This window comes from Entelurus aequoreus, linkage group LG07 (assembly GCF_033978785.1).
Source record: "Entelurus aequoreus isolate RoL-2023_Sb linkage group LG07, RoL_Eaeq_v1.1, whole genome shotgun sequence".
Lineage (NCBI taxonomy): Eukaryota > Metazoa > Chordata > Actinopteri > Syngnathiformes > Syngnathidae > Entelurus > Entelurus aequoreus.
The window spans coordinates 35,559,122-35,584,123 of record NC_084737.1 but is presented as its reverse complement, the minus strand read 5'-3'; the positions used below and the strand labels follow the sequence as shown (position 1 = coordinate 35,584,123).

Sequence of the window (25,002 nt, the reverse complement as noted above, 5' to 3'; positions counted from 1 at the left end):
AATTAGCCTTCTGAGCCAATGAGCAAACACATTGTACCATTAGAACACTGGAGTGATAGTTGCTGGAAATGGGCCTCTATACACCTATGTAGATATTGCACCAAAAACCAGACATTTTCAGCTAGAATAGTCATTTACCACATTAGCAATGTATAGAGTGTATTTCTTTAAAGTTAAGACTAGTTTAAAGTTATCTTCATTGAAAAATAAGGACATTTCAATGTGACCCCAAACTTTTGAACGGTAGTGTATATATATATTTATATATAACATTTTTTTTACTGCAAAATACAAATGTTTACATCATTAAAACAGAAATGTATCAACCTAGCAACAACTTTAACAGGGATTTGAACTCTGTGCTTACTGCTTTGCAAAACAAACACTATTGCAGTGTGCCACAAAGACGAAATGGGGAAATTTGCCACTGCATTCTAATCAGTAACAAAGCGGGAAGCAGCTAGGAATACTTCTTTGCTGTAAAATTTCATAAGAAGCGCCCTGTCACTCAATAAGTGACATTTTACATGCACTTCTTCAAGCAAAACAGGGCCCCTCCTGGATCGCGAGTTCCCTACGCACAGCGCGTGTTCTGCGTTTAGGGCAGGGAGGCCCTGTGTGCTAATACTACTACAGACCTGCAAACATGCACATATTTTTTGTACTCTGCGCACACATTTTAACCCTAGAATAGGCTTGAGCGTTTTGCTGCTCTCCAGGAATACATTATGTTAGTTTCAGTTACGAGTTCAGTCTCTGGATATGCTAAATAATATAATGTAACAATTGGTTTAAATCAAGAATCGATTCTGAAAGGAATCGTCACCCCAAGAATCGGAATCGAATGAACTGTCGTAAGATTCACATCCCTAATGCTAATATTGTGTGTGTCATTGACTACTTTTGTTTATAGGGCTGGCTGGCTGTGTTTACTTGTGTTGAATGTGAAAATGCCCCGTAAATCCTGATGCCTGATGTTAAAAAATGGTATTATGAAAAACATGTCAAATCTGACCACTTCTACTTGTAATAGTGTATTTATATGAGGTTGGATTTATTTGCTGCTGTGAAGATGCATTTAAATATACCTGATAACTGGTTTTAACTTGTTTATACCATTTAAAATAGGTCTTAAATTGCAGGTATTATGACTGTAAATTTAAGAGGTTAAGCCAACTCAAATGTTTTTCAAACAATTCATGGTTTAAAATTGTAAATTTCCTGTTGTAATTTAATAAATGTTATCTTAAAATGCCAAGGAAGCAATGTAAGCAATGTTTTTTTTGTAATCCACCTCCAAAGTATCCCTTTCCTTCCTTCTTATTTTCAACATCTCATCAGGACAAAATACATGGTGGGACTGTGTTTCAGTTTTATGCTCTTAAAATTTTGGAATAATCTTTCAGAAGACTGGAGACATGCCTCAACCTTGGCATTGTTCAAAATTTGTATTTTTGCCTTCTTGTAATTTTTTTGTTTCTGTTAAGCACTTTGAATTGCCTTGTGTATGAATTGTCTATATAATGCAACTTGTCTTATCATAAAAAACTAAGTATTGTAAGACCCAAAATGAATTCAGAGTCAGGTTTCAAACAACTTTAATTTGCAAAAGAACCTTTTAACTGATCACATTGTCTGTGTGTGCCCACGCAGCTGTGTCTGGATTCATGTTTCTGGAATTCTGCTTTGTAATTTAATTAAAGATAAATAAGTCCTCTGTCCTCTCTTCTTTTGCAGCTTAATGGACAGAGAAGTGACACTGTTTGCCGAAATGGACAAAGTGAAAGCAGAGGCCAGTAAGTACTGTCATTTAAATGTCGCACTCCACCTGGGAAAGATCAGTTCTTTATGCCTCAAGAAGAGGAGGGGGCGGGGGGCTGTCTGGCCTAAAATATTTCCAGAAAGCTTGTAAAAGTGATTGTTGTGGAAGAGCAAGTTCCAGTTGTTTTTTCCGATGCAGAGTGGTGCCTCAAGGGTTCCTGCTTATACCTACAGCATACCTGTGCGTGCGTCATGACAGGCTGCGTATTTGCCCAAGTAGGCCATTCTGTCTCACTCTGTTCTGTAAGTGTGGAGTGTTCCAGGAAAAATTGAATGGTGTCGGGTGTCGAGGGAGGCTCAGTGTCGACTTGATGCAGGGGCAAGCGAGTGAAGGAAGATGAGTGCTTGAGTGAAAACAGAAAAAGCAGCTTTTCTCAAGTCTACTCTGCCAAACTTTCCCCTTTGGGCTTCTACTGTCTTTCCGGTCTTAAGCCTCCAAAAGTTGTTAGACAAATTCATATGGACTTTTAGGACGGCTTCATTGAAAATAGGCCGTTCACTGTGTCTAGTAGTGTGACAAGTGGAAAGAAGAGTTGGGGTTGAAATGTTTCTTTTTGCCAAGTTGGATTCGTTGAGTAGCTCTTGTGTGCTTACTGAGCTTGTAGGAGATTCATGTGAGAACATTTCACTGCATCATGATGATATTTGAGCTTTTCTTTACCAGAGATATCTGCTGTACTTTGGACTAAACCTGCGTCACTTTAAGAGACAGATCAGAAAGTGGGATAATAGGTCAGTTGAATCCGACCATTAAAAAGTTACTTACATGGGGTACCATCCGAGGCTTTCCGCAATTAGTGAATGAAAAATAAACCGACACTCATAAAATGTATATGTTAAAAAAAAAAACTGGTTTATTCTCCCAAGCCAATGCACCTTTGTGCATTACGTAGAAATTGTCTGACTCAGCACAGTGAAGATAAACTATCTTTCTGACCTACTGGTTTGTATTGAATTGCCCCATAGGGCAGTGGTTCTCAAATGGGGGTACGCATACCCCTGGGGGTACTTGAAGGTATGCCAAGGGGTACGTGATATTTTTTTAAATATTCTAAAAATAGCAACAATTCAAAAATCCTTTATAAATATAAATAAAAACCTATCTTTTTTTCCCAAATAGTTCAAGAAAGACCACTACAAATGAGCAATATTTTGCACTGTTATACAATTTAATAAATCAGAAACTGATGACATAGTGCTGTATTTTACTTCTTTATCTCTTTTTTTCAACCAAAAATGCTTTGCTCTGATTAGGGGGTACTTGAATTAAAAAAAAATTCACAGGGGGTACATCACTGAAAAAAGGTTGAGAACCACTGCCATAGGGGACCGCCAAAAAGAAAAAGTGTACTCTATTGTAATAAAATTTTCCGCAGTATTGACAACATCGAAACAAACAGAAGTCTGGAGCTAAAGTCGTAGAGAAGTTTCTTAAGCGCAAAAATTATGACTGAAGTGTAGATGCTGTATTTTCATTTGCACCTTAATTTTATTGACGTTTAGTTAAGAAACCTATTCATTACCAATTTAGTTTATGTATTTTAGCACAACGTAATTATATGTAAATTTATTTTTTATCAGTTTTTTTTTAGTGCCACATGTATTATGTTTGGTTAAAATTTATTTTTCTAATCAGCCTGACCTAAGCCTCAGGTTTATTTGTTAAATAAATAATAATCTTTGTGATTAACACATGCTTTCATATCATTTGACAAGATTGTAAACGTTAAGCAGGGTAGATATGATTATTGAAAATGGTTAAAATCAAGAGTAAGATGACTAAGTGGTAATATTTGAGTGGGTCCCGGGCCTCTCTATTTTGGAAAAGTTGGGCCCCAAGGTCAAAGTTTAACAACCCTTGCTTTAAAGCACTCAAATTAGAATCAAAGAAGACATGTTTACTGCTGTTAGAGAGCGTGAAAACCTGCATCTACTTATTTAACCATGTTGTTTCCGTGTTGTGTTGCAGTCCTCATTTTAAACGGCCGACAGAAAAGAGCCGAGGAGCTCAGAAGACTGACAGACCAGTCGGCGTCCATGTCTGAGGAGCAGCTGACTGAACTGCGAGCTGACATCAAGGTGCTTCACTCAGTGACTGTGAGTGTTCTTTCACACCTGAACATCATAACTGTCGTTATGTTTGGTCTTTGGCAGCACTTTGTGAGCGAGCGCAAATATGACGAGGACCTCGGCAAAGCTGTCAAGTTTACTTTCCATCTGGAGCCGCTGAAGACGAGCATCTCCCAATTTGGATCGGGTATAAGATCTCTGTATTGCCTCTTTATTGATCCTAAATCAGGTGATGAATCACTGACTCCTTGTGTTGTTTCCAGTGTATCATCCCCACACAGGTTACTCTGATCGATCCCGTTGCAGCTCCACGTCCTCTGTGGCCAGTCCCAGTGCTGTGGAAAGTCCTCCTCCCACTCAGAGCCCGCCCAGCGAATTCCGCCCCCCACCGGCCAAGCAGGTGAGCTCCCATTGAGACACTTTGACTTAGTGTAAATGCTCCAACTAGCGCATCTATTCAATTAACGTGCCTGTTCTTCTAATGCAAAGAGATCAATAAATTAGCATTAGCATTCAAAAATGTGGCTCTGTGTAACCTCCTAATTTAGCTTTTTATTACATCCACAAGGTGGCACTAGCTGCATTTGAAGTAGCAGGCGTGGCATCCAGCAGCTATAAAATCCAGATTAAAAATGATTCATTTATCTCGTGCTATCATTGTTAGTTTTTAAAAAAAATACACTTAAACAGCAGCCTTCAAGTAAAAAAAACAAACCAATATTGTTCTTAATAATCTTTTAATATTTCGGTAGCGTGGCGTCATGTAATTTTTGATGAAATAGTTTCATAAAAAGGCAAATCTTTGGGTATTTATTCGTTATTAGCATCAACTTTTTTCATTATGTTATGCCTTTCACAATGTTTTGCCTGCTTTCAAATAACAAGCGCGTCCTATTTGTGGTCAATAAACACCCCGACCACAATGAAGTCATTGATTTCGTGCTACTGGAGGTATGTTTACTCCATTTAGTGGTACTCAGGAACACCAGAGATTATTTTGGAATATAAAATTATTACCATGTATGCATAAAGTAATTGTACAAATACAAATGTATAATTAGTTGAAATTGAATTCAAATAAAATGTTTATTTGCTGACATGTTTTTGGTAACGCCTAGTGTTGTGCGATATTTACGATATATGATAAAACAGTGGGTGGCCACAGAACTTTTAATTAGGGATCGACCAATATGTTTTTTCAGGACCGATACCGACTATTAGTAGTCAAGGAGGCCGATAACTGATATTTGGAGACAATATTAATTTGCAGTAAATGTTTTTTAGACATGAATTGTCAGTAAACAGCTAGACAAGGCTTTTTAATTTTTTTTGTGTTTTTTAAGGACATGTTGGACCAGTAGCGGCATAATATTTATTGTAGCGCTAATGTTGTGGTTCATTTAGCACCAAACAACATCAGGGGGTTTCACAAACACCTTTATTATGTGTGTAGCCACGTAAGCACTGCGGTGGGGGGGAAAGGCAACTCTTCACAAGCAGGGCAAAGGAGCTGGTGCATGTGAATCATTATTTGAAATCATGGTATATGCGTATATTGTGTATTTGCTGATGTACTTCTGTTGTTGTGAAAAAACACACACACAAAAACCCGAAGAGGCCCATACAGATATACATCAAAACGGCAAATATAGGCCGATCTCTAATTTTAAATCAATCACTATATCTTGAAAATGCATGTTGATGAGACTTTTCAGCTGTATCACGCACATTTGACAGCAACAAGCCAATGAACGTGTCCTCACTATAACGTGCCTCCACAGAGCAGCTTCTAAATCACTAATTCTCTGCAAATTAATGACATTTCCTTACAAGTGTCTTCATCACTGGAGGACTATAAGGAAGAGGAATGGCTAAACATGCTACACTGCACACTATAGTCTTGAATGTAAAGAAAGGTGGGCAGATCGATACAAATACATAACTGTAACTACACCAAATATAGCATCGGTATATGGTCAATACTACAGAGATTAGATTGATATTTTTAATTATCACAAAATTGTTTTTGTTATTGTTTACAAACATCATATGTTAGGAGCCTTTTTCAACCCAATTTGAAATGGTTCTATTATCATTTATGTATAATAGCGTTGTACGGTATACCGGTACTAATCAAGTACAGCGGTACTAATTAATTTAAACCTGTACTATACTGCCTTTGAAAAATACCAGAACTGTTTTTCATCCACATGCTGCTGTGTGGCAGTGACGTACAGAGCGGAGGAACATGTTGAGTTTGTCAGCAAGCACACACTCAGCAGATCGTACGAGGAGAAACGGCGAGTAGAGGAAAACTGGCAAAAATGGGAATTCTACTGCTTAATAAAGAGGGTGCGGTGCGTGAAGCGCAATAATGAGGTCTTTGGGCTCCAAAACTATCGATAAAGATGACGCTTTAAACATGGACAGTGTTAATGTTGTTTACTACAAAAGCACGTTGACTAAAACAATGACGAAATTAATTGACAATTTAGTCAACGAATAAAAACGAGACGAAAATATTGACAGAGATGAAATCTAATCATATTTAATTTTGTCTGTGTGTGAGAGTGGTGGGTGGAAAAGCACAAACGGTATCCAGTCACAACTAGTGTCTTTAAAATGGACACCGTTTTGATTTTTCACCCGGAAAACAAGAGGCAATACAAGACATCAATTCTATGTCTTCTACACTGGGAAGAAAGAGAAAAGACATATGGACGCACTTAACCTTTGCCGCCGTAGACAACAAAACAACTTGTAAATCCCATGGATCCATTTTCTCCGGTAAAAATACAACCAACTTGAAGCGCCATCTGCAGACTAACCATCGGGCTGTCTACGCAAGAGTAAGTAGGCCAAAGCTAATATTTCGAAGTGACTTATACTGTACTGAATTACTGTTACCGGTACTATAAAAGACGGTAGAGCAGAAGCACGGTCGCTTACATCACGTCCACATGTCTGAAAAATACTTAAAAACAAACCACTTTTGTAGTACACCATGATGCCGCCATTTTACCCGCCAATATAATAAGCAAGATACCTGAACAGTGTACTTTGTGATGTCCTCGCCACACTGTTCAGATATTAATTGCACAACTTGACAAGCCAGAACAGCATATTTGTCATTTTTCAAGCTAACACACAAAAGAAAGACAGCCATGTGAGACATACATTAGTTTAACACTAGTTGCTGTATTTACATGAGATAATGGTCAAAAATTATTATGCACACTCAATGTAGTTGTACACGATATGGAATAAAACTAGTTTATTTCTTCATATGAACATAAACATGCACACATATTTTCATGCTTCTGCACTGGCGTGTTCCTTTTCTTAGCAAATTATAGATCAGTGATATTTTTTTGTTGTCATAATTGTCTAAAATAAAATGTACGCATTACCTTTTATTGATGGAACAGAAAATGGGTACGATGTTATTGAACATAATATTGAATAGCTATGTCCGATAATGGCTTTTTGCCGATATCCGATATTCCGATATTGTCCAACTCTTAATTACCGATATCAACCGATACCGATATATACAGTCGTGGAATTAACACATTATTATGCCTAATTTGGACAACCAGGTATGGTGAAGATAAGATCCTTTTTAAAAAAATATATAAAACAAGATAGATACATTAAAAACATAGAAAGTAAAACAATATAAAAACAGTTACATAGAAACTAGTAATTAATGAAAATGAGTAAAATTAACTGTTAAAGGTTAGTACTATTAGTGGACCAGCAGCACACACAATCATGTGTGCTTACGGACTGTATCCCTTGCAGACTGTATTGATCTATATTGATATATAATGTAGGAACCAGAATATTAATAACAGAAAGAAACAACCTTTTTGTGTGAATGAGTGTAAATGGGGAGGAAGATTTTTTGGGTTGGTGCAATAATTGTAAGTGTTTGTTGTGTTTTTTATGTTGATTTAATAAAAAAAAAAAATTAAAAAAAACGATACCGATAATAAAAAAACCTGATACCGATCATTTCCGATATTACATTTTAAAGCATTTATCGGACATCTCTAATATTAAACATATGATTTCCCTTGGTTACGCACTCAAAATTACCAACAATTCACGTATACAACTTTGTGTATGTAAATAATGTAACACTAAATTTTAGCAGTTCTCATTACATTTAATGTTAAGGTTACAGCGTCAAATACATGTTTATGTTCCATTTCCATTATTTCCTGTTAAATACAATAAATACCATTATTTTAATACAAGTGTACACACTGCGCATAACTTCATTCTACACTTTGCTCAGAGCAAGTGAATACGTTGTACCCCGCCATGCATGAGGCTCTACCCAGCTCGTTTGCTTGATAAAAGGGCGAACGATCTGCTCGACAATTTTCATAATACACTCTCTTGATGCATGTTCAGAAATTATCCAAAAAGAAAATGTAGGCTTTTATTTGGTCTCTTAAATCTGAATTGATTCAGAAATAATTAGATGCACCTTAATCAGATTTATTGATATGCATCTGTTCATGCTAAGTTATGCAGAGTTGGTTTCTTAAGTTTTACAGTCATTTCAATAGCCTTAAATAAAGTGGTGTCAAGACAACTTCAAAGATGTGTTATACTTTATATATTAGTCGACGAAATTTACTGTCATTTTAGTATACTAAAATGTTGAGGAATTTAGTCCACTAAAGCTTAATTAATTCAGATGACTAAAATATGACTAAAACTAAAATAAATTTTCATCAAAAGACTGACTAAAACTAAATAAAAAATTGCTGCCAAAGTGAACACTGAGCGTGAACTTTCCAAATGTGCCATGATTTAAGTATTACAATCTTTGCTTCAAACTTAGCTTAACAATTAAATAACAAGCAGTCAGATCGACAGGTATTAAAGTTAACCGGCACTCCTTTTGTGCACATACACATGTAGATACGTAGACGCGCACACAGCTGCTTGGCTTGATGACAAATATTGGCGGAGTCAAAACCGCCCACGTTATGTAAACTAATGCAAGTAAAATAACTGAATTTTGTAACAAATTCCTACAATTAGTGTTTTATCTTTAACAATGTGTTTTACCTGCTACATATCTTTATATACCGTATATTACAAAATAGTAGCCCGGGCGTTTATTTCACAAAATGGGGTCAGACTATTAGGACATGGGCGGTTATTTGCACAAGGCTTTTATTTATTTTTGCACCAGCCTGCACCAGGCCATTATTTGGTTACAATGGTTACTGTCCAGTATTTTTTTTCGTACAAAAAACTTTAAATGTAAAAGCTATTGTAAACATACAAACAAAAAAACAATAGACCAACATGAGGTAGGCTATCAAAAGACAAGAGATCAACAAGGCCTCAACATGGCAGTAGTGCAACAATTGTCAAATAGAATACCAATACTAAAAATAAATAAACTTTTTAAATAAAGCAGCCTACCGGGAAAAATAAAATGATGGTACCAAGTACTCAAGTATAAAACCCACCATCAAAACAGAACAATAATTCTGTCACTTAAATAAAATAAAGGCTACAGTACTCCAAGTTTTAAATAAAGCAGCATACAGGAAAAATAAAATTATGGTACCAAGTACTCTATAAAACCATCAAAACAATAATACTGCAGCAAACGCAACCCCAGTAGTATTTTAATCTAAATTATGCAAATAACAGCCCATGGGCGGCTAATTGGACATAGGCGGTTATTAGGAAGAGGCGGTTAATTCACAAAATGGGGTCAGACCCCGGGCGGCTATTAGGACATGGGCGGTTATTTGCACAAGGGTGTTTATTTGGTATTATACGGTATATGTACTTTTAGCCATAGTTTTGTTTTTAAGTATTTACTAATGATTGTATTTGTCTTAAAGCACAGACCAGGAATGGCAATCATAAAGCATAATGTCAGTAAAGTTTTCTATTCTATTCTAACCTAATCCTAGATTATGGCAGACTATATGTAAGATATACACTTGCTTGTACATTCTTTGAGTGCAACAAAAAAAGACCAGTGTCTTTAATGCTTTTTCATTTTTATTTTAATCTTCTAAAATTTTTCTTTGAGTGCAATAAGAACCATATGTTTAATTTATTGTAAGATTTTTTGTTAAAATTAAGCGAAAAATGTTTGTGGTCCCCTTTATTTTGAAAAGTATCGAAATACATTTTGGTACCGGTACCAACATATTGGTTTCAGGACAACCCTGATGCATACCAAATAATATATTGTGATATATATCGAAGAAGACTGCAATATAGATTTTAGGCCATATCAGCCAGCCTATTTACTTCCTTGATTACCTTCAAGTATGAGACACGTTTACCAATGAAGGTAGTAATACTCCCCCATGAAGGTAGTAATACTCCCCCAGCAAAGTATTTCAATTGAATGACAGTATTTACTTTTATTAGTATTAGTATTTACAAAGTGTTTACAAAGTAGAAAGAAGAAAAACCACGATACACATTCTGAATTTATTTCATCCATCCATTAATTTTATAGATAATCTTACTCATCTCACCATATGAAATACAACTTACTTCACCAATTATTATTCATTTATATTTATTGTTATTACTTATGGAGTATATTGTGAATAAATTGAGAACAGGAAGTGAACAAAAGTTTTAGCAGCTGCTATGTAAAGGAAAAGGGGTAGGATTAAATAAGCTCCGCTTCTTCCTGCTCCTTTTCGAACACGTTGAATAGAGAAACTGGAAATTGTGATGTATCATGTTGCATGCATGCATGTGTGATGTATCATGCATGCATGTGTGATGTATCATGTTGCATGCATGCATGTGTGATGTTATGTTGCATGGATGCATGTGTGATGTTATCATGTTGCATGCATGCATGTGTGATGTATCATGTTGCATGCATGCATGTGTGATGTATCATGTTGCATGCATGCATGTGTGATGTTATCATGTTGCATGCATGCATGTGTGATGTATCACATCACGCATGCATGCATGTGTGATGTATCACATCGCATGCATGCATGCATGTGTGATGTATCACATCGCATGCATGCATGCATGTGTGATGTATCGCATGCATGCATGCATGTGTGATGTATCACATGCATGCATGCATGTGTGATGTATCACATCGCATGCATGTATGTGTGATGTATCATGTTGCATGCATGTATGTGTGATGTATCATGTTGCATGCATGCATGTGATGTATCATGTTGCATGCATGCATGTGGGATGTATCACGTTGCATGCATGCGTGATGTATCGCGTTGCATGCATGCGTGCGTGATGTATCGCGTTGCATGCATGCGTGCGTGATGTATCGCGATGCATGCGTGCGTGATGTATCGCGTTGCATGCATGCGTGCGTGATGTATCGCGTTGCATGCATGCGTGTGTGATGTATCGCGTTGCATGCATGCGTGCGTGATGTATCGCGTTGCATGCATGCGTGCGTGATGTATCGCGTTGCATGCATGCGTGCGTGTGTGATGTATCGCGTTGCATGCATGCGTGCGTGTGTGATGTATCGCGTTGCATGCATCCCTGCGTGTGTGATGTATCGCGTTGCATGCCTGCATGCGTGATGTATCGCGTTGCATGCCTGCATGCGTGATGTATCGCGTTGCATGCCTGCATGCGTGATGTATCGCGTTGCATGCATGCATGCGTGATGTATCGCGTTGCATGGATGCATGTGTGATGTTATCATGTTGCATGCATGCATGTGTTATGTATCATGTTGCATGCATGCATGTGTGATGTATCATGTTGCATGCATGCATGTGTGATGTTATCATGTTGCATGCATGCATGTGTGATGTATCACATCACGCATGCATGCATGTGTGATGTATCACATCGCATGCATGCATGCATGTGTGATGTATCACATCGCATGCATGCATGCATGTGTGATGTATCACATGCATGCATGCATGTGTGATGTATCACATGCATGCATGCATGTGTGATGTATCATGTTGCATGCATGTATGTGTGATGTATCATGTTGCATGCATGCATGTGATGTATCATGTTGCATGCATGCATGTGGGATGTATCACGTTGCATGCATGCATGCATGCGTGATGTATCGCGTTGCATGCATGCATGCATGCGTGATGTATCGCGTTGCATGCATGCGTGCGTGATGTATCGCGTTGCATGCGTGCGTGCGTGATGTATCGCGTTGCATGCATGCGTGCGTGATGTATCGCGTTGCATGCATGCGTGCGTGATGTATCGCGTTGCATGCATGCGTGCGTGATGTATCGTGTTGCATGCATGCGTGCGTGATGTATCGCGTTGCATGCATGCGTGCGTGATGTATCGCGTTGCATGCATGCGTGCGTGATGTATCGCGTTGCATGCATGCGTGCGTGATGTATCGCGTTGCATGCATGCGTGCGTGTGTGATGTATCGCGTTGCATGCATGCGTGCGTGTGTGATGTATCGCGTTGCATGCCTGCATGCGTGATGTATCGCGTTGCATGCATGCATGCGTGATGTATCGCGTTGCATGCATGCATGCGTGATGTATCGCGTTGCATGCATGCATGCGTGATGTATCGCGTCGCATGCATGCGTGCGTGATGTATCGCGTCGCATGCATGCGTGCGTGATGTATCGCGTCGCATGCATGCGTGCGTGCGTGATGTATCGCGTCGCATGCATGCGTGCGTGCGTGATGTATCGCGTCGCATGCATGCGTGCATGTGTGATGTATCGCGTCGCATGCATGCATGCATGCGTGATGTATCGCGTCGCATGCATGCATGCGTGTGTGATGTATCACGTTGCATGCATGCATGCATGTTCCAAATAAACTCAAACTCAAACTTTGTGTGCTTTTTTCTGGCTAATTGTGACTTTCTCCGCAGATTTTCCAAGGCAACAGACGTACGTTCCATGGCCAAGGCTATCACTCAGGCGCCCAGCAGCGCTACAACGGTGGCACCAACCACGATCGAAGTGCCGGGCGCGCCAGCCACCGCTACCAAGGCAACGACGGCCCCTCCGGTTCCAACCCGCAGCAGTCCAACAGGGGCCCTTCCACCTCCTCGTCCAACCAAAACCGAGCGTCCCACAACGGGTTGCCTCAAAGGCTTCCGCGGATGCCCTGCCCTTGACATCGGTAAAATTGCGCCGCTCTCTCCCAGCCCCTTTACTAATAACCCTGCACTCCCAGGGCCGCCGCCCACTGTCCCGCCCAGCTCCCACGCTCGTCTCAATGAAGAATAGAATCCAAGTTTACATATTTTCATGTTCATCCTTTAGACTTGAACAGTGTCTTGATTCGATGGTTCTCCTCTTCCCCGCACGGAACCCTTGGTAGCGCTGCCCTCGTCGTCAGAAAGCACTAAGAGGAGAAAAGGTGCGAGGAAACCTAAGCTAATGCTAGCTTGGCGCAGAAGGCTGCTGCTTGTTGGTTCTCCTCTATACTGTAAAGTTTGTGACTGAGTAAAAAGCTGTGGCACTTTCACAAAGAGTAGTCCTAATGCTAAGCTATGCTAATTAGCCAGACAAAAGGGCAAACATATGTTAAATAAAACACACGCAAAAGTTTTATAGACGAGGGCTGTTTATTTTTTTTAATTTTTAGTGGAATAATGTGAAAAACTGAAGTTTCACAACACCAAGTGTCCACGTGCTGTTTGGCTTCTGACCATCACTTCAACAAACATCTTCTTCCGCGTTTGCTGTAACATCGACGACATGTTTTCCTTTGCTGTAACATCGACGACATGTTTTCCTGTCTGTAGAAAAGTCTCTAAAGGAATGATTAGGAGAGGTCATGTCCATGTAAGAATAGGACCTTGCTTTTTGCGGACATTAGAGAAAGAATTGGCAGCTACGCACTTCCTTGGTGTTGCCGATGTTGCAAGCAGGAGTCTGATACCTCATTGTGGGAATCAAGCAAAGAAGTGAGCAGGAAGGGGGGGGTGAATTAAACCATTTAAAGATGTCTCTCCCCCTCCCCGATTTTCTTTATCCGTATCCAAGAGAGATTTCACTTATTTTCAGTTTTGAAATGAAAATTGTAATTCTGTTGTTGGTGACTGTTGTGGACAAGAGCACCATTTTGTTTGTAGAGACATCACCTGTCTTTTTTTTTTTTTTTTTTAATAGTTTGAGCATTTTGGGAAAGTCCAAGAAATCTTCTTCAAAGTTGACCATATTTCTTGCTGCATGTATTTTGTTCTTGCGCAACAAGAGGAATATTGTTTGAAGCAAGCTTTAAAGGTGCTGTTTTTTTCAAGTCTTTAGTTAATCTTTTATTATGGTAAACAAAACACTTATCTATCACTTATATTTAGCCAAGATGCCAAACTATTATTTCTGACTGACATTGTTGGGGAAAAAGTATTTTTGTTGTTGTTGTTGTTGGGCCACAGGGTGAGAGTTGATGAAAGCAGCTTTTAGTCCATTGCTTCAAAAATAGGACGTATTTTTGTTTGACATTCCAAACGGTAGGAATATTTATCTTTTCATCCCGTTGTTGCCTTTCCCCTTTCTTCAACATCCTGTATGAGCAATGTAATCTCCTCCCTGTAAATGCATTTATGTAACTATTATTTGTATGATCAAGTTGTGTCCTTGTCACTTCAGAGACAACTTAAGTGCCTTTTCTTCTGTCTCCCACTCACTCATTCATCAAACAACCTTCACAGAAGGGACCAAAGATGTCGATCATCCCCAAACACCCTCAGCGCTCTTTCGCCCCACTCAATGAATGGCACACTTTTCATTTATTACCAATAAACAGTTTGCAATATTCACTGAGTTTTAATCATTTCTATCAATTAACTGAGCAACTTGCTCTACAAATGTGATTTATAAGACTTTGGGTAAGGGAATAAAAATGGAGTGTTGTCTGGCCACAACTCTCACACCTTCTAGCACACTGAGCATGGCTCTGGCAAAAACTTGCGTCAAAGAATGCGATCGAGAATATTTTAAACTTGACATCTTAAGTTTTATTTTTTAAACACCTGAAGTCATGAAGAAGCGGTTAAATATATAATTTTGTATCCATGATTTTATGGGACAATTTGGAGAAAACTTAACTTTTCATTCAAGGGATCTAATCTAGAGTTTTCTAAAACTATAGATTTAGATATCATAGAGACTGGAGGAGATGCGGATGAAGAGATGCGGATGAAGAGACACGGCTGCGCCGGGACGGACAAGCTTCACAGTGTCTTGGCTGAATGACCTGGTCTCAAACACCTCGGTCTCCTTGGACGTATCCTCGCTCATCCATGCAGACTGGACACTGACAGAGAGTTAGTGGGCGGCCGAGGGTGGAGTCGGCTCTCTTGGTTGCTTTGTTTGGCCTGCTCCTGTCTCTGGCCATGTTCCCCCCACCCCAGCAGACGATGGCGTGGAACATCGCAGAGGCCACCACGGTGTTATGCTTTTTTTAACTTTTGTGGCTGTGTAGAAGTGACTGGTTGCATCAGCTCTGCTCTTTTAATGTTCTTTGGTGTTTCCCTCTTACACACGTTTATGTGTGCTATGGCTGAGGTTTGTTTTTTCCCCCCTTGGCCTCAGTCTGGACACCCTCTCCAGGGGCCCAGGCTTAGACTGACCTTTTTTTTTTTTCAACCCCCCTCCCCAGCGTTTACCTGTTTCTCACCTTTTTTGTAAGGGGCACCGGAAGTTAGCAGACCCATCAGCGATCCTGTTCTGTCTCCCTGTAATGTTTGTCTGCTCTTGAATGGGATTGTGCTGAAAATCTTAATTTCCTTTTGGGCGATTATTAAAGTATTTCTGATTCTGATATGCTTGAATATATTAAGAGTATCAACAATTTTGGACATGGAACTTGTAAATATGTCAAACAGGGAAAGTAAAACATATCCCCTATTTTCAATCAATAGTTCTTAACATGTCTTACAGTCTTCACCACTTTGAGTTATTGAGCCATTAAATGTAACAAACTAAAATAAAAACCCTTAAGTTGTGGCCTTTTTTTAATGCATGAATTCAAATTATTGAATAAAAAAAATTGAAAAATACTATTTAGGCACTACAAACCCAAGTTATTACATAATGCAGTGATTTTGAAAACTGGTAATGGTATGCAGCCTCTGTCTAATGGTACACCTAAGAATCAAGTGATAAGTGTTTTACTTTTCTATATTCAGAAACAGTGTTTGTGATCAAACTACATTTAATGTTACAGTAACCAAACATATTAAATATACTTTTTGAAAAAAAACCTCTGGCTTTTTAAAAATGAATACTTAAGCCTACGATGCTACTGTATTTTAATGTTGGCCATTATAGTGGTACTTGGAGAACCAAATGTTTTTTGAAGTGGTACTTTGTGAACAAAGTTTAGCAACCACTAACATGTTGTATATTTTTAACTTGTAGCCAGTAGAGGGCACTAATGCTTTACTACAAAGCTGATTACAAAGTTGTTTTTTTTTAAATTACTGTACATTAAATCAGATGTTTTCAGTCTAAGACCTACAGAGAAACTGCTTTCAAAATATCAGCGGAGGTTTAAAGCTGCTTTTAAAATAAGAATCATAATGGTCACTTAATACAAGGCAGTGATTTGTTGTGGCTCTGATGTCGTCTTCCTTTCTCTTTACACACATCAAACCAAATTCTTTCTGGTGCGCACGTTACATTTATTTATTTACATGCACCAAAGACTTTTGCCAGCACAAAAGGTTGACACATCCTAAATTACAACTTGACTTCCTGTTCCCACAATCACTTCCTCAATGAAAAGTATAAATGCTAAAAGTGTTGAGTGAAAAGCGATTATGTAATGCCGATGAGGCGGACTTTCCGAGCACCATGCAAAAAGTAAGATGGCGGCATCAATTGACCTCCTCACTGAGTGAGTCAGAGGCCCATCACAGATGGAAACACAGCAGCACCTGCTTGAGGAAGAAGATTGGGATCAGTCCACTCACATTCCACTCCCACCTGAGGCGACTTGACATTCGACGTTCTTTACACATCATTTCGTACTTTTTGGGCTACCTTGACCGTCTCCTGCATCTGTGTCTGGGACTTTCCAGTCCATCTGGCGGCCTTTTTCATAGAGGCCCTTCAGGACCTTCCTGACTTCGTCGGTGCCGCCTCCTCGACTGAGCTCTAGATACTTCCTGTACAGCTGCAGGGCGGTACGGGCATCCTCTATGCTGTCGTGGGTTTCCCCTTGAATGCTGAGGTCTAAAAGCAGGGGGACCATTCCAAAGAAAAAACTGTGAACATTTAGCACTTTCAAAATATGATTGAAATACATCCAGTGAGAAGAGGATAAAAGGAGTATAACGTCAATCCGCAATTGCTATCTCGTCTGCTTGAGTGGAAGAGAAGAAAAGTGCGACCACAGTGGAAGGCGACCGTTTGTGTGTCAGCCGTGTTTGGACATCCTGGGACTAACAGATGTCCAACGTACATGATTTCCTCTGGACCGATATCATTGAACTATCTGACTATTTAATAGAAAATACATATGTAATGTAGAGTCCATCAATTGATTTTTAATACATTTTTTGACAGCTATGGCGTGTTCCATTAATCTCGGAAATTGAAAGTCGGAGCTGAGAATGACTTCACAGCTATGAGCGTTCCAGTTACCAGGCTTTACTTTTTCCACAATGGAATAAATTCATTTTGTCCTGAAAATTCTACATACAATACCCTGTGACAATGTTTTTTTTTCAGAATTTTTTGCAAATTGATTAAAAATTAAAAAAAACATAAAATCACATTAACATAAGTATTCACAACCTTTGCTCAATACTTTGTTGATGTACCTTTGGCAGCAATTACAGCCTCAAGTCTTTTTGAAGACAATGCCACAAGCTTGGCACACCTATCTTTGGGCAGTTTCACCCATTCCTCTTCGCAGCACCTCTCATGCTTCATCACGTTGGAGGGCAGCCATTTTCAGATCTCTTCAGAGATGTCAGTCGTATTGAAGTCTGGGCTCTGGCTGGGCCGCCAAGGACATTTACTGGGTTTTGTCCTGAAGCCATTCCTTTGATACCTTGGCTTTGTGATTAGGGTCGTTGTCCTGCTGAAATAAGAACCTTCGTCCCAGTCTGAGTTCCGGCGTGCTCTGGAGCAGGTTTTCACCCAGGATGTCTCTGCACATTGCTGCATTCATCTTTCCCTCTATCCTGACAAGTTTCACAGTTCCTGCCACTGAAAACCATCCCAACTGCATGATGCTGCCACCACCATGCTTCACTGTAGGGATGGTATTGGCCTGGTGATGAGCGGTGCCTAGTGTCCTCCAAACTTGATGCCTGGCATTCACACCAAAGAGCTCAATCTTTGTCTCTTTAGAGAATTTTGCTTTTCATGGCCTGAAAGTTTTTCAGGTGCATTTTAGCAAACCTTTATTAAAGAATGGCTTCCGTCTGGCCACTCTACCATGCAGGCCTGATTGGTGGATTGCTGCAGAGATGGTTGTCCTTCTGGAAGGTTCTCCTCTCTGCACAGAGGAATGCTGTAACTCTGACAGAGTGACCATCGGGTTCTTGGTTACCTCCCTGATCAGGGCCCTTCTCACCCGATCACTCAAATTAGACGACCGGCCAGCCCTAGGAGGTCTCCAGACAATTCCTTTGACTTCATTCTTGGTTTGTTCTCTGCCATGCATGGGACCTTATCTATAGAGAGGTATGTGCTTTTCCAAATGATGTCCAATCAGCTGTAGGATCATCTCAAAGATGATCAGTTGAAACAGAATGCACTTGAGCTCACTTTTGAGCTTTATGACAAAGGCTGTGAATATTTATGTACATGTGATTTCTTAAGTTTTTTATTTGAAATACATTTGCAACAAGATATAAAAAAAATGTCACATTGTCATTATGTTACTATGGGTATTGTGTGTAGAACTTTGAGGACAAAAATAAATCTCTTCCATTTTGGAATGAATGGTAAATGGTATTTATTAGGCACTTTACTATACCTGGAACGATTACATTCTACATCACATTCACCCATTCACACACACATTCAAACCCTGTAACATAACAAAATGTGGAAAAAGTGAAGCGTTGTGAATACTTTCCGGATGCACTGTAAATTGTGTATGGCTGATTTTGCTTTTTTATTGTTTACACTCAGAACAGCCTTCTTTGAAGCCAAGTCAAGGGTGGTGAGGACTCTCCGACTTTCCGATTAGTATATCCAACCTCGGGGGGCGTTTCAGTTAAAACTTCCCACTACGAACTCTGAAATTCTGACTTTCCAGTACAACTGGAATGCACTTTTATTGTAAAGCTAGTAGCCCTCAGGTAATATTCTTCCGATCTTGTGACCTCTGTTTACATTAATTCCATCACATCACAAATATACTTTCTCACTGGCTACTAATAAATACTCTAGAACAGTGTTTTTCAACTACTGTGCAGCGGCACACAAGTGTGCCGTAAGATATTGTCTGGTGTGCTATCGGAGATTAGGTAGTTTCACCTAATTGGGTAAAAAATATTTTTTGCAAACCAGTAATTATAATCCACAAATAATGTGCTGTTGTTTAGTGTCTGTGCTGTCTAGAGCGTGGCAGAGTAACCGTGTAATATTCTTCCATATCAGTAGGTGGCAGCAGGTAGATAATTGTTTTGTTGATGTAGGGAACATGGTTTGTCGTGATCACAATATGCAGACGACAGCAGAAGGCAGCGTTCATGTAAAAAGCTATCTAATGCTTAAACCAAAAATAAACAAAAGGCGAGTGCCGCTAAGAAAAGGCATTAAAGCTTAGGTATGGCTATGCAAAATGAAACTAAAACTGAACTGGCTGCAAAGTAAACAAAAACAGAATGCTGGATGACAGCAAAGACTTACAGTGTGTGGAGCAGCAGACGGCGTCCACAAAGTACATCCGTACATGACATGACAATCAACAACAAAATAGGAGCGCAAGACAAGAACTAAAACACTACACAGGAAAACACCAAAAAACTCTAAATAAGTCACGGCGTGATGTGACAGGTTGTGACAGTACACCTACTTTGAGACAAGAGTTATAGTGATGCATGGTTGGTTATGGTTTGAATTTATATCCAACAATTGCGAGAACGACTTTTTATTGCCAATATCGGCTGCTGAGTTTAATTTTTTTTATGTTTTCTGCTAGTGGTGTGCCATGGGATTTTTTTCAATGAAAAAAATGTGCCTTGGCTCAAAAAAAGTTGAAAAACACTGCTCTAGAACTATAACTGATTCGGAACTAAGTGTTCGGATCGTAATCATTCAAATATGATTTAGCAGAGAAGTGGACAGCCGTCAAGGTTCTGGCTTGGAGAGCGACTGGAGGAGACAATAAGTAAGCTTGCTAGATGATTAACTAACTAGCAAGTTTGTTTCGGTGCTCCTGATCGTCTCTCTGTCTTGCAACTCAGTGCAGCGTTTAGGCAAGAGGAACAGCGAGTTCGACAGCGAGATTAATTTTTTATTTTTTTTATATTTCATTTAAAAAACACGAAAGTGATATTTTGAAGTGAAAATGAATGTTTAAAAAACGCGGTTTGCAGAAATTTCAAATGCCTCTTACTTTTAAGATGACTTACCAAGAAAGTACCAGGCAAGAAACCGGAGTGAAATCATCCTCTTCCGAGGCAAATGGAACAGGTACACTGTGTCAATGACCTGGTCTTTCAGCACCTGGGAAAAAGACAACAATCAATCACCATCAAACGCTTCAAATAAAACCCACCTGCACAGTTAGCATACCAGTAAATTGATAACCCGGAAGTCCTTCTGGAGGCCATGACCAACAAATCGGACTCCTGTGTCGATGAGGAAGCGCAGCTTCAAGTAGGTGGACTTCAAAGTGGTCAAATGCTTCGAGGAGATCTTTGCATCCAGGTCGCCTGGTTTGATTCCGGAATACTGAGTCAAGTAGTCCACCACCTGCAGGAGGAAGCATGCATCTGCGTTAGACACTACCAACAATTGAGGAGAAAGCATGCAATTGTTTTAAGTTAATTTGTTAAACAGTACTAATATGTGAATAAGAATATGTTCATACACTTTTTTTTTTTAAACACGTCTTGTGCACATCTGCCCTACTTTACTTATTAGCGTTCACAATGTTTTTCATGGAAATAAAGGCTGCACATTTAAAAATGTGCATAAAGTAAAAACATGCTTGAACAGCTTTTGTTACTAATTAAACTCAAATATTCCCAACATAAATACTGACAATGGTTTAAATACTTCGATAATTTTTATATTGTGCTATTTTTACCAGCTTCTATAACAAATAAAAAAGAGTTGCGGTTATGGATGTGCCGATCAATCGGCCACTGATCAGTATCAGACATGTTTTGTGAAAAAGTATGTGATCGGCCCCTGCCGATTAACGTCTTTCAATGCCGATCATATTTTAATTGTTTTAGGTCACTCGACTAACAGAGAAGCAGCGAGCAGCTAATTGTGTTATTACCATAAACATTTTGAAGTATCTTAAGGGTCATTATTAAGTATCATTATCACTAAAGGAGAAGGCTAAACATGTTTCGATCAGCGTAAGAGCAGGCAGGTGCAAGCATGCTAACCGCTAAGATAGCTTGAAACAACACAATAAATAAGCGCTATGAGAAGTCTAGATTTTTCTTTTCATATTTACAAATTCAGGGAATATTCCTTGGACACAAGAGGACTTTGAGGTCAAAAACAAAATAATTTAAGTAAGTAGTAGACAGTAGTTTTTGCAATTGTGTACTATTGGACCCCGTTGCAAACGAGATGCTGTATCTCAAGGGGCTATCCTAAATAAACTTAAAATTGAATTGACTTAGTTTTTCTTTGAAGTTGTATGTAATAAACTAGTTAAAATATTGTGTTGATATTGTTACACTGTCAATAGTACTCATAATAAATACACTACCGTTCAAAAGTTTGGGGTCACATTGAAATGTCCTTATTTTTGAAGGAAAAGCACTGTACTTTTCAATGAAGATAAAGAAATACACTATATACATTGCTAATGTGGTAAATGACTATTCTAGCTGCAAATGTCTGGTTTTTGGTGCAATATCTACATAGGTGTATAGAGGCCCATCTCCAGCAACAATCACTCCAGTGTTCTAATGGTACAATGTGTTTGCTCATTGGCTCAGAAGGCTAATTGATTATTACAAAACCCTTGTGTAATCATATTCACACATCTAAAAACAGTTTAGCTCGTTACAGAAGCTACAAAACTGACCTTCCTTTGAGCAGATTGAGTTTCTGGAGCATCACATTTGTGGGGTCAATTAAACGCTCAAAATGGCCAGAAAAAGAGAACTTTCATCTGAAACTCAACAGTCTATTCTTGTTCTTAGAAATGAAAGCTATTCCACAAAATTGTTTGGTTGACCCCAAACTTTTGAACGGTAGTGTATATTGTGTACCCCGCCTTCCGCCCGAATGCAGCTGAGATAGGCTCCAGCACCCCCCGCGACCCCAAAAAGGGACAAGCGGTAGAAAATGGATGGATGGATGTACAGTTAATGCATGTATCGTTATTAGTATCGGCAGCATGGAACCCTGATCCAAACATCCCTAGTTGCAGTGTTCAGTGTGTCAACATCACCTGCTCCTGAGTGGAGATGTAGTCGTCAATGAAAGGCACCCCCTCATTGGGCCCCTGACCCCGCACACAGGTGATCCTGGCGACTGACATTTGACTGGGTTTGATGGTGGACTTGGTGCCGTCGCTGCGCAGCTCTGCCTCTTCCTGTGAGCACACACATGGTCAAAATCAAGCTTTTCAAAATTTCGGAATTATTTTCTTCTGCGGTTTTACTTGTGCTGAGGGCACGCATGCACGCACACGCACACACACTGACCTGGTTGAGAGTCACAAACTCTGCATCCAGCCCCACCAAGTCGCCAGCCTGCGGCATCTCGCTAACCATAAGGGGGATAAAAGTGGCGTGACTCTTTCTCTGTTTCCGAGCCAGTGAGGCCTCCGTCAACAGCACGCTTGCATCAATGGGGTTTTTAACTGAAGATACAGCAAGGTCAGACACTCAATGAACACTCTGCATGTTTTATACATCAGGGACATTTCACTGAATTGTTGACATTTGCCTCTCCTGGAAATAAAATGCATATACAGTATGCAGGATGAACATAACTGTAAAATGTTTTTAAATTGAGCGAAGTTTTCTGCACATAATTAATTAATTGCAAAATTAATCAAAACAATTTAAACATTGTCTGTTCAACTTTACTCAAATTTGACGTAACCATGAAATATAATAATTTAAAATCTGTCAGAAATGTGAAATATTTTATGCAATTGTGTTACTCCTTATGCTAACTATACCTTGAATTAGTTTTACTATTTAAAAAAAAAAACAAACAATGTACTTAAAATTCACATTTGGCTTTGCACTCAGTCCTGTTACCCTTACTTATTATTACATCCTCTGAAAAATGTAGAATATTCCACAAATCACATGGTCCACAGGAAGTTGCATCATTCAGTTCTTCCACTGGCCATGAAAAGCCAAAATTGAATTAATTAATTTATTTTTCTGTATATTCAATATTTAAACTATGACTAGGGTGTTAAAATCTCAGCTTAGTCCTATTACCTTAGTTATTATTATTTCTTTATTTTCAAAATATTTGAATCACTGTATTGTGCTTACAGATGACAAAAATGTCCCTAACAAGTCCTTCTTATGTAATTTTTTTCCTGAAAATGAATAGAGCACTCATTTCCCACAATATCAATTCGATGTGGAGTAATTGGCAGCTAAGATAGGCTCCAGCACCCCCCGCGACCCCAAAAGGGACAAGCGATACAAAATGAATGGATGGATAGGTAGATAACTAAATGTACTTGGAACGCCCCCTTTCCATTGCCAGACTCGATATGCCGCCCCCTCTTGGTATGACGTCATCTACAGAACTGGAGCCCATTTCCCCGTATAGATAGTTTGAATCAAGTCATATAAAATTGTTATATTGATCACTTAATACTCAATTGCATGTTTTTGACGTGCTGGTCCATGCTTTCTTCATAACTGATGTAGTTAACATTCTGAGCAGAAAATAAATAAAAAAGAATCGCCATTTCCAGACTTCCCTGCTCTTCCATCTCCTCTTTCATAGACACTGTAGCCTCATGCTCTTTCAGCATTCCCTGAAGCGTTTCGAGGAACACATCAGTAGAAAAGGACGCAAAATAGAATACTAGGGGCTTATCTTTTTTTTCTCATTTTTAGCAGTAATTCAGTGGAATGGCCCATGAAGTGAAACTTACTGCGAAGGTCGTATTTGGAGTGGCAGTTCCTCTTGGCGTAGTACAGGATAGCGGGCACTTTCCAGCTCATGTCAAACTGTGCAGCTTCAGTCTGTGATGAAACACCTGTACATTACAATCAATCTCTAAAGTAAGAAACTAACAAGGAAATGATTTACCTTGTCGATGGGCTCGATGAGGAAATCGTTGAAAAGATACCACTGCTGGTGTGTGACTCCCTAAAACAAAAATTCTGAAGTGGTTACTCCAACACAGAAGGGAAAATGGATTTTCCGTCTTCCCTGGGCTTCACTGACCTCTTTTCTCTGGTGATACGTCTCTCCCACTTTGATGTGCGCCACCAGGTTTCCACCTGCGCGAGCATCAAGGATGTGTGGCACGGTGACCACCAGGTCGTAGAGGGCGGCTCCCTCCATCTCCTCCTCAGCAGCACTCATCTTAGTCAAAGTAACAACTCAGTGAGAACCCCAAATAGAGACTATTCTTATTTTATCAGGAAAGTATCCTCCTTTACTTCCTCTCCTTCAGGCCAGCTGCTGATCTCCAATCCCTGATTTTTGCTGATGGACATCTTTAATGTGAGAGGGATCCAGATGTGCCTTAGGTCCTCCAAGCGAGTGTTGAAGGTGAAGCCCTCCATGTTGCACATCTCCTCGCGGCTGCACAAGGTAGAACAGTAGTCAGGTTAAAGGTTCAACCACCCATGAAGCAAATGATACTGAGAGCAGGAGTGTCTTACTCCAAGCACCACTCAGTGGGCATGGGTGGAGGCTCTTTAGGTTTTGCCGGCTCAGATTTCTCTTTCTGTGTGGCTTTGGTGAAAGCGTACTGTGGAAAGAAGGACAACCACATTTCA

General features: G+C 39.5%; 2 protein-coding genes across 6 annotated transcripts in view; one reads left to right on the top strand and one right to left on the bottom strand.

Moving 5' to 3' along the window:
* The window catches only part of spats2 (spermatogenesis associated serine rich 2), a 29,164-nt gene extending 14,498 nt beyond the window's left edge, over nucleotides 1-14,666 (top strand). For 2 of the 3 annotated variants that reach the window (XM_062053379.1, XM_062053378.1), the window contains exons 9-13: nucleotides 1,738-1,796; nucleotides 3,791-3,900; nucleotides 3,976-4,078; nucleotides 4,155-4,291; nucleotides 12,772-14,666. In XM_062053379.1, the coding sequence (XP_061909363.1) occupies nucleotides 1,738-1,796; nucleotides 3,791-3,900; nucleotides 3,976-4,078; nucleotides 4,155-4,291; nucleotides 12,772-13,020 (658 nt within the window). In that variant the 3' untranslated portion in view covers nucleotides 13,021-14,666. The remainder of the gene's footprint in view (nucleotides 1-1,737; nucleotides 1,797-3,790; nucleotides 3,901-3,975; nucleotides 4,079-4,154; nucleotides 4,292-12,771) is intronic. The other variant, XM_062053380.1, reaches the window with a different exon arrangement.
* A 1,734-nt stretch (nucleotides 14,667-16,400) lies between these two features.
* pan2 (poly(A) specific ribonuclease subunit PAN2) overlaps nucleotides 16,401-25,002 on the bottom strand; it is a 28,028-nt gene continuing 19,426 nt past the window's right edge. Inside the window, exons 16-26 of one of the 3 annotated variants that reach the window (XM_062053374.1) lie at nucleotides 24,886-24,974; nucleotides 24,661-24,805; nucleotides 24,443-24,583; nucleotides 24,305-24,364; nucleotides 24,147-24,237; nucleotides 22,720-22,877; nucleotides 22,464-22,607; nucleotides 20,615-20,794; nucleotides 20,452-20,545; nucleotides 16,886-17,089; nucleotides 16,401-16,794 (exon numbers count right to left, since the gene is read on the bottom strand). In XM_062053374.1, the coding sequence (XP_061909358.1) occupies nucleotides 16,757-16,794; nucleotides 16,886-17,089; nucleotides 20,452-20,545; nucleotides 20,615-20,794; nucleotides 22,464-22,607; nucleotides 22,720-22,877; nucleotides 24,147-24,237; nucleotides 24,305-24,364; nucleotides 24,443-24,583; nucleotides 24,661-24,805; nucleotides 24,886-24,974 (1,344 nt within the window). In that variant the 3' untranslated portion in view covers nucleotides 16,401-16,756. The remainder of the gene's footprint in view (nucleotides 16,795-16,885; nucleotides 17,090-20,451; nucleotides 20,546-20,614; nucleotides 20,795-22,463; nucleotides 22,608-22,719; nucleotides 22,878-24,146; nucleotides 24,238-24,304; nucleotides 24,365-24,442; nucleotides 24,584-24,660; nucleotides 24,806-24,885; nucleotides 24,975-25,002) is intronic. The other 2 variants (XM_062053375.1, XM_062053376.1) reach the window with 2 other exon arrangements.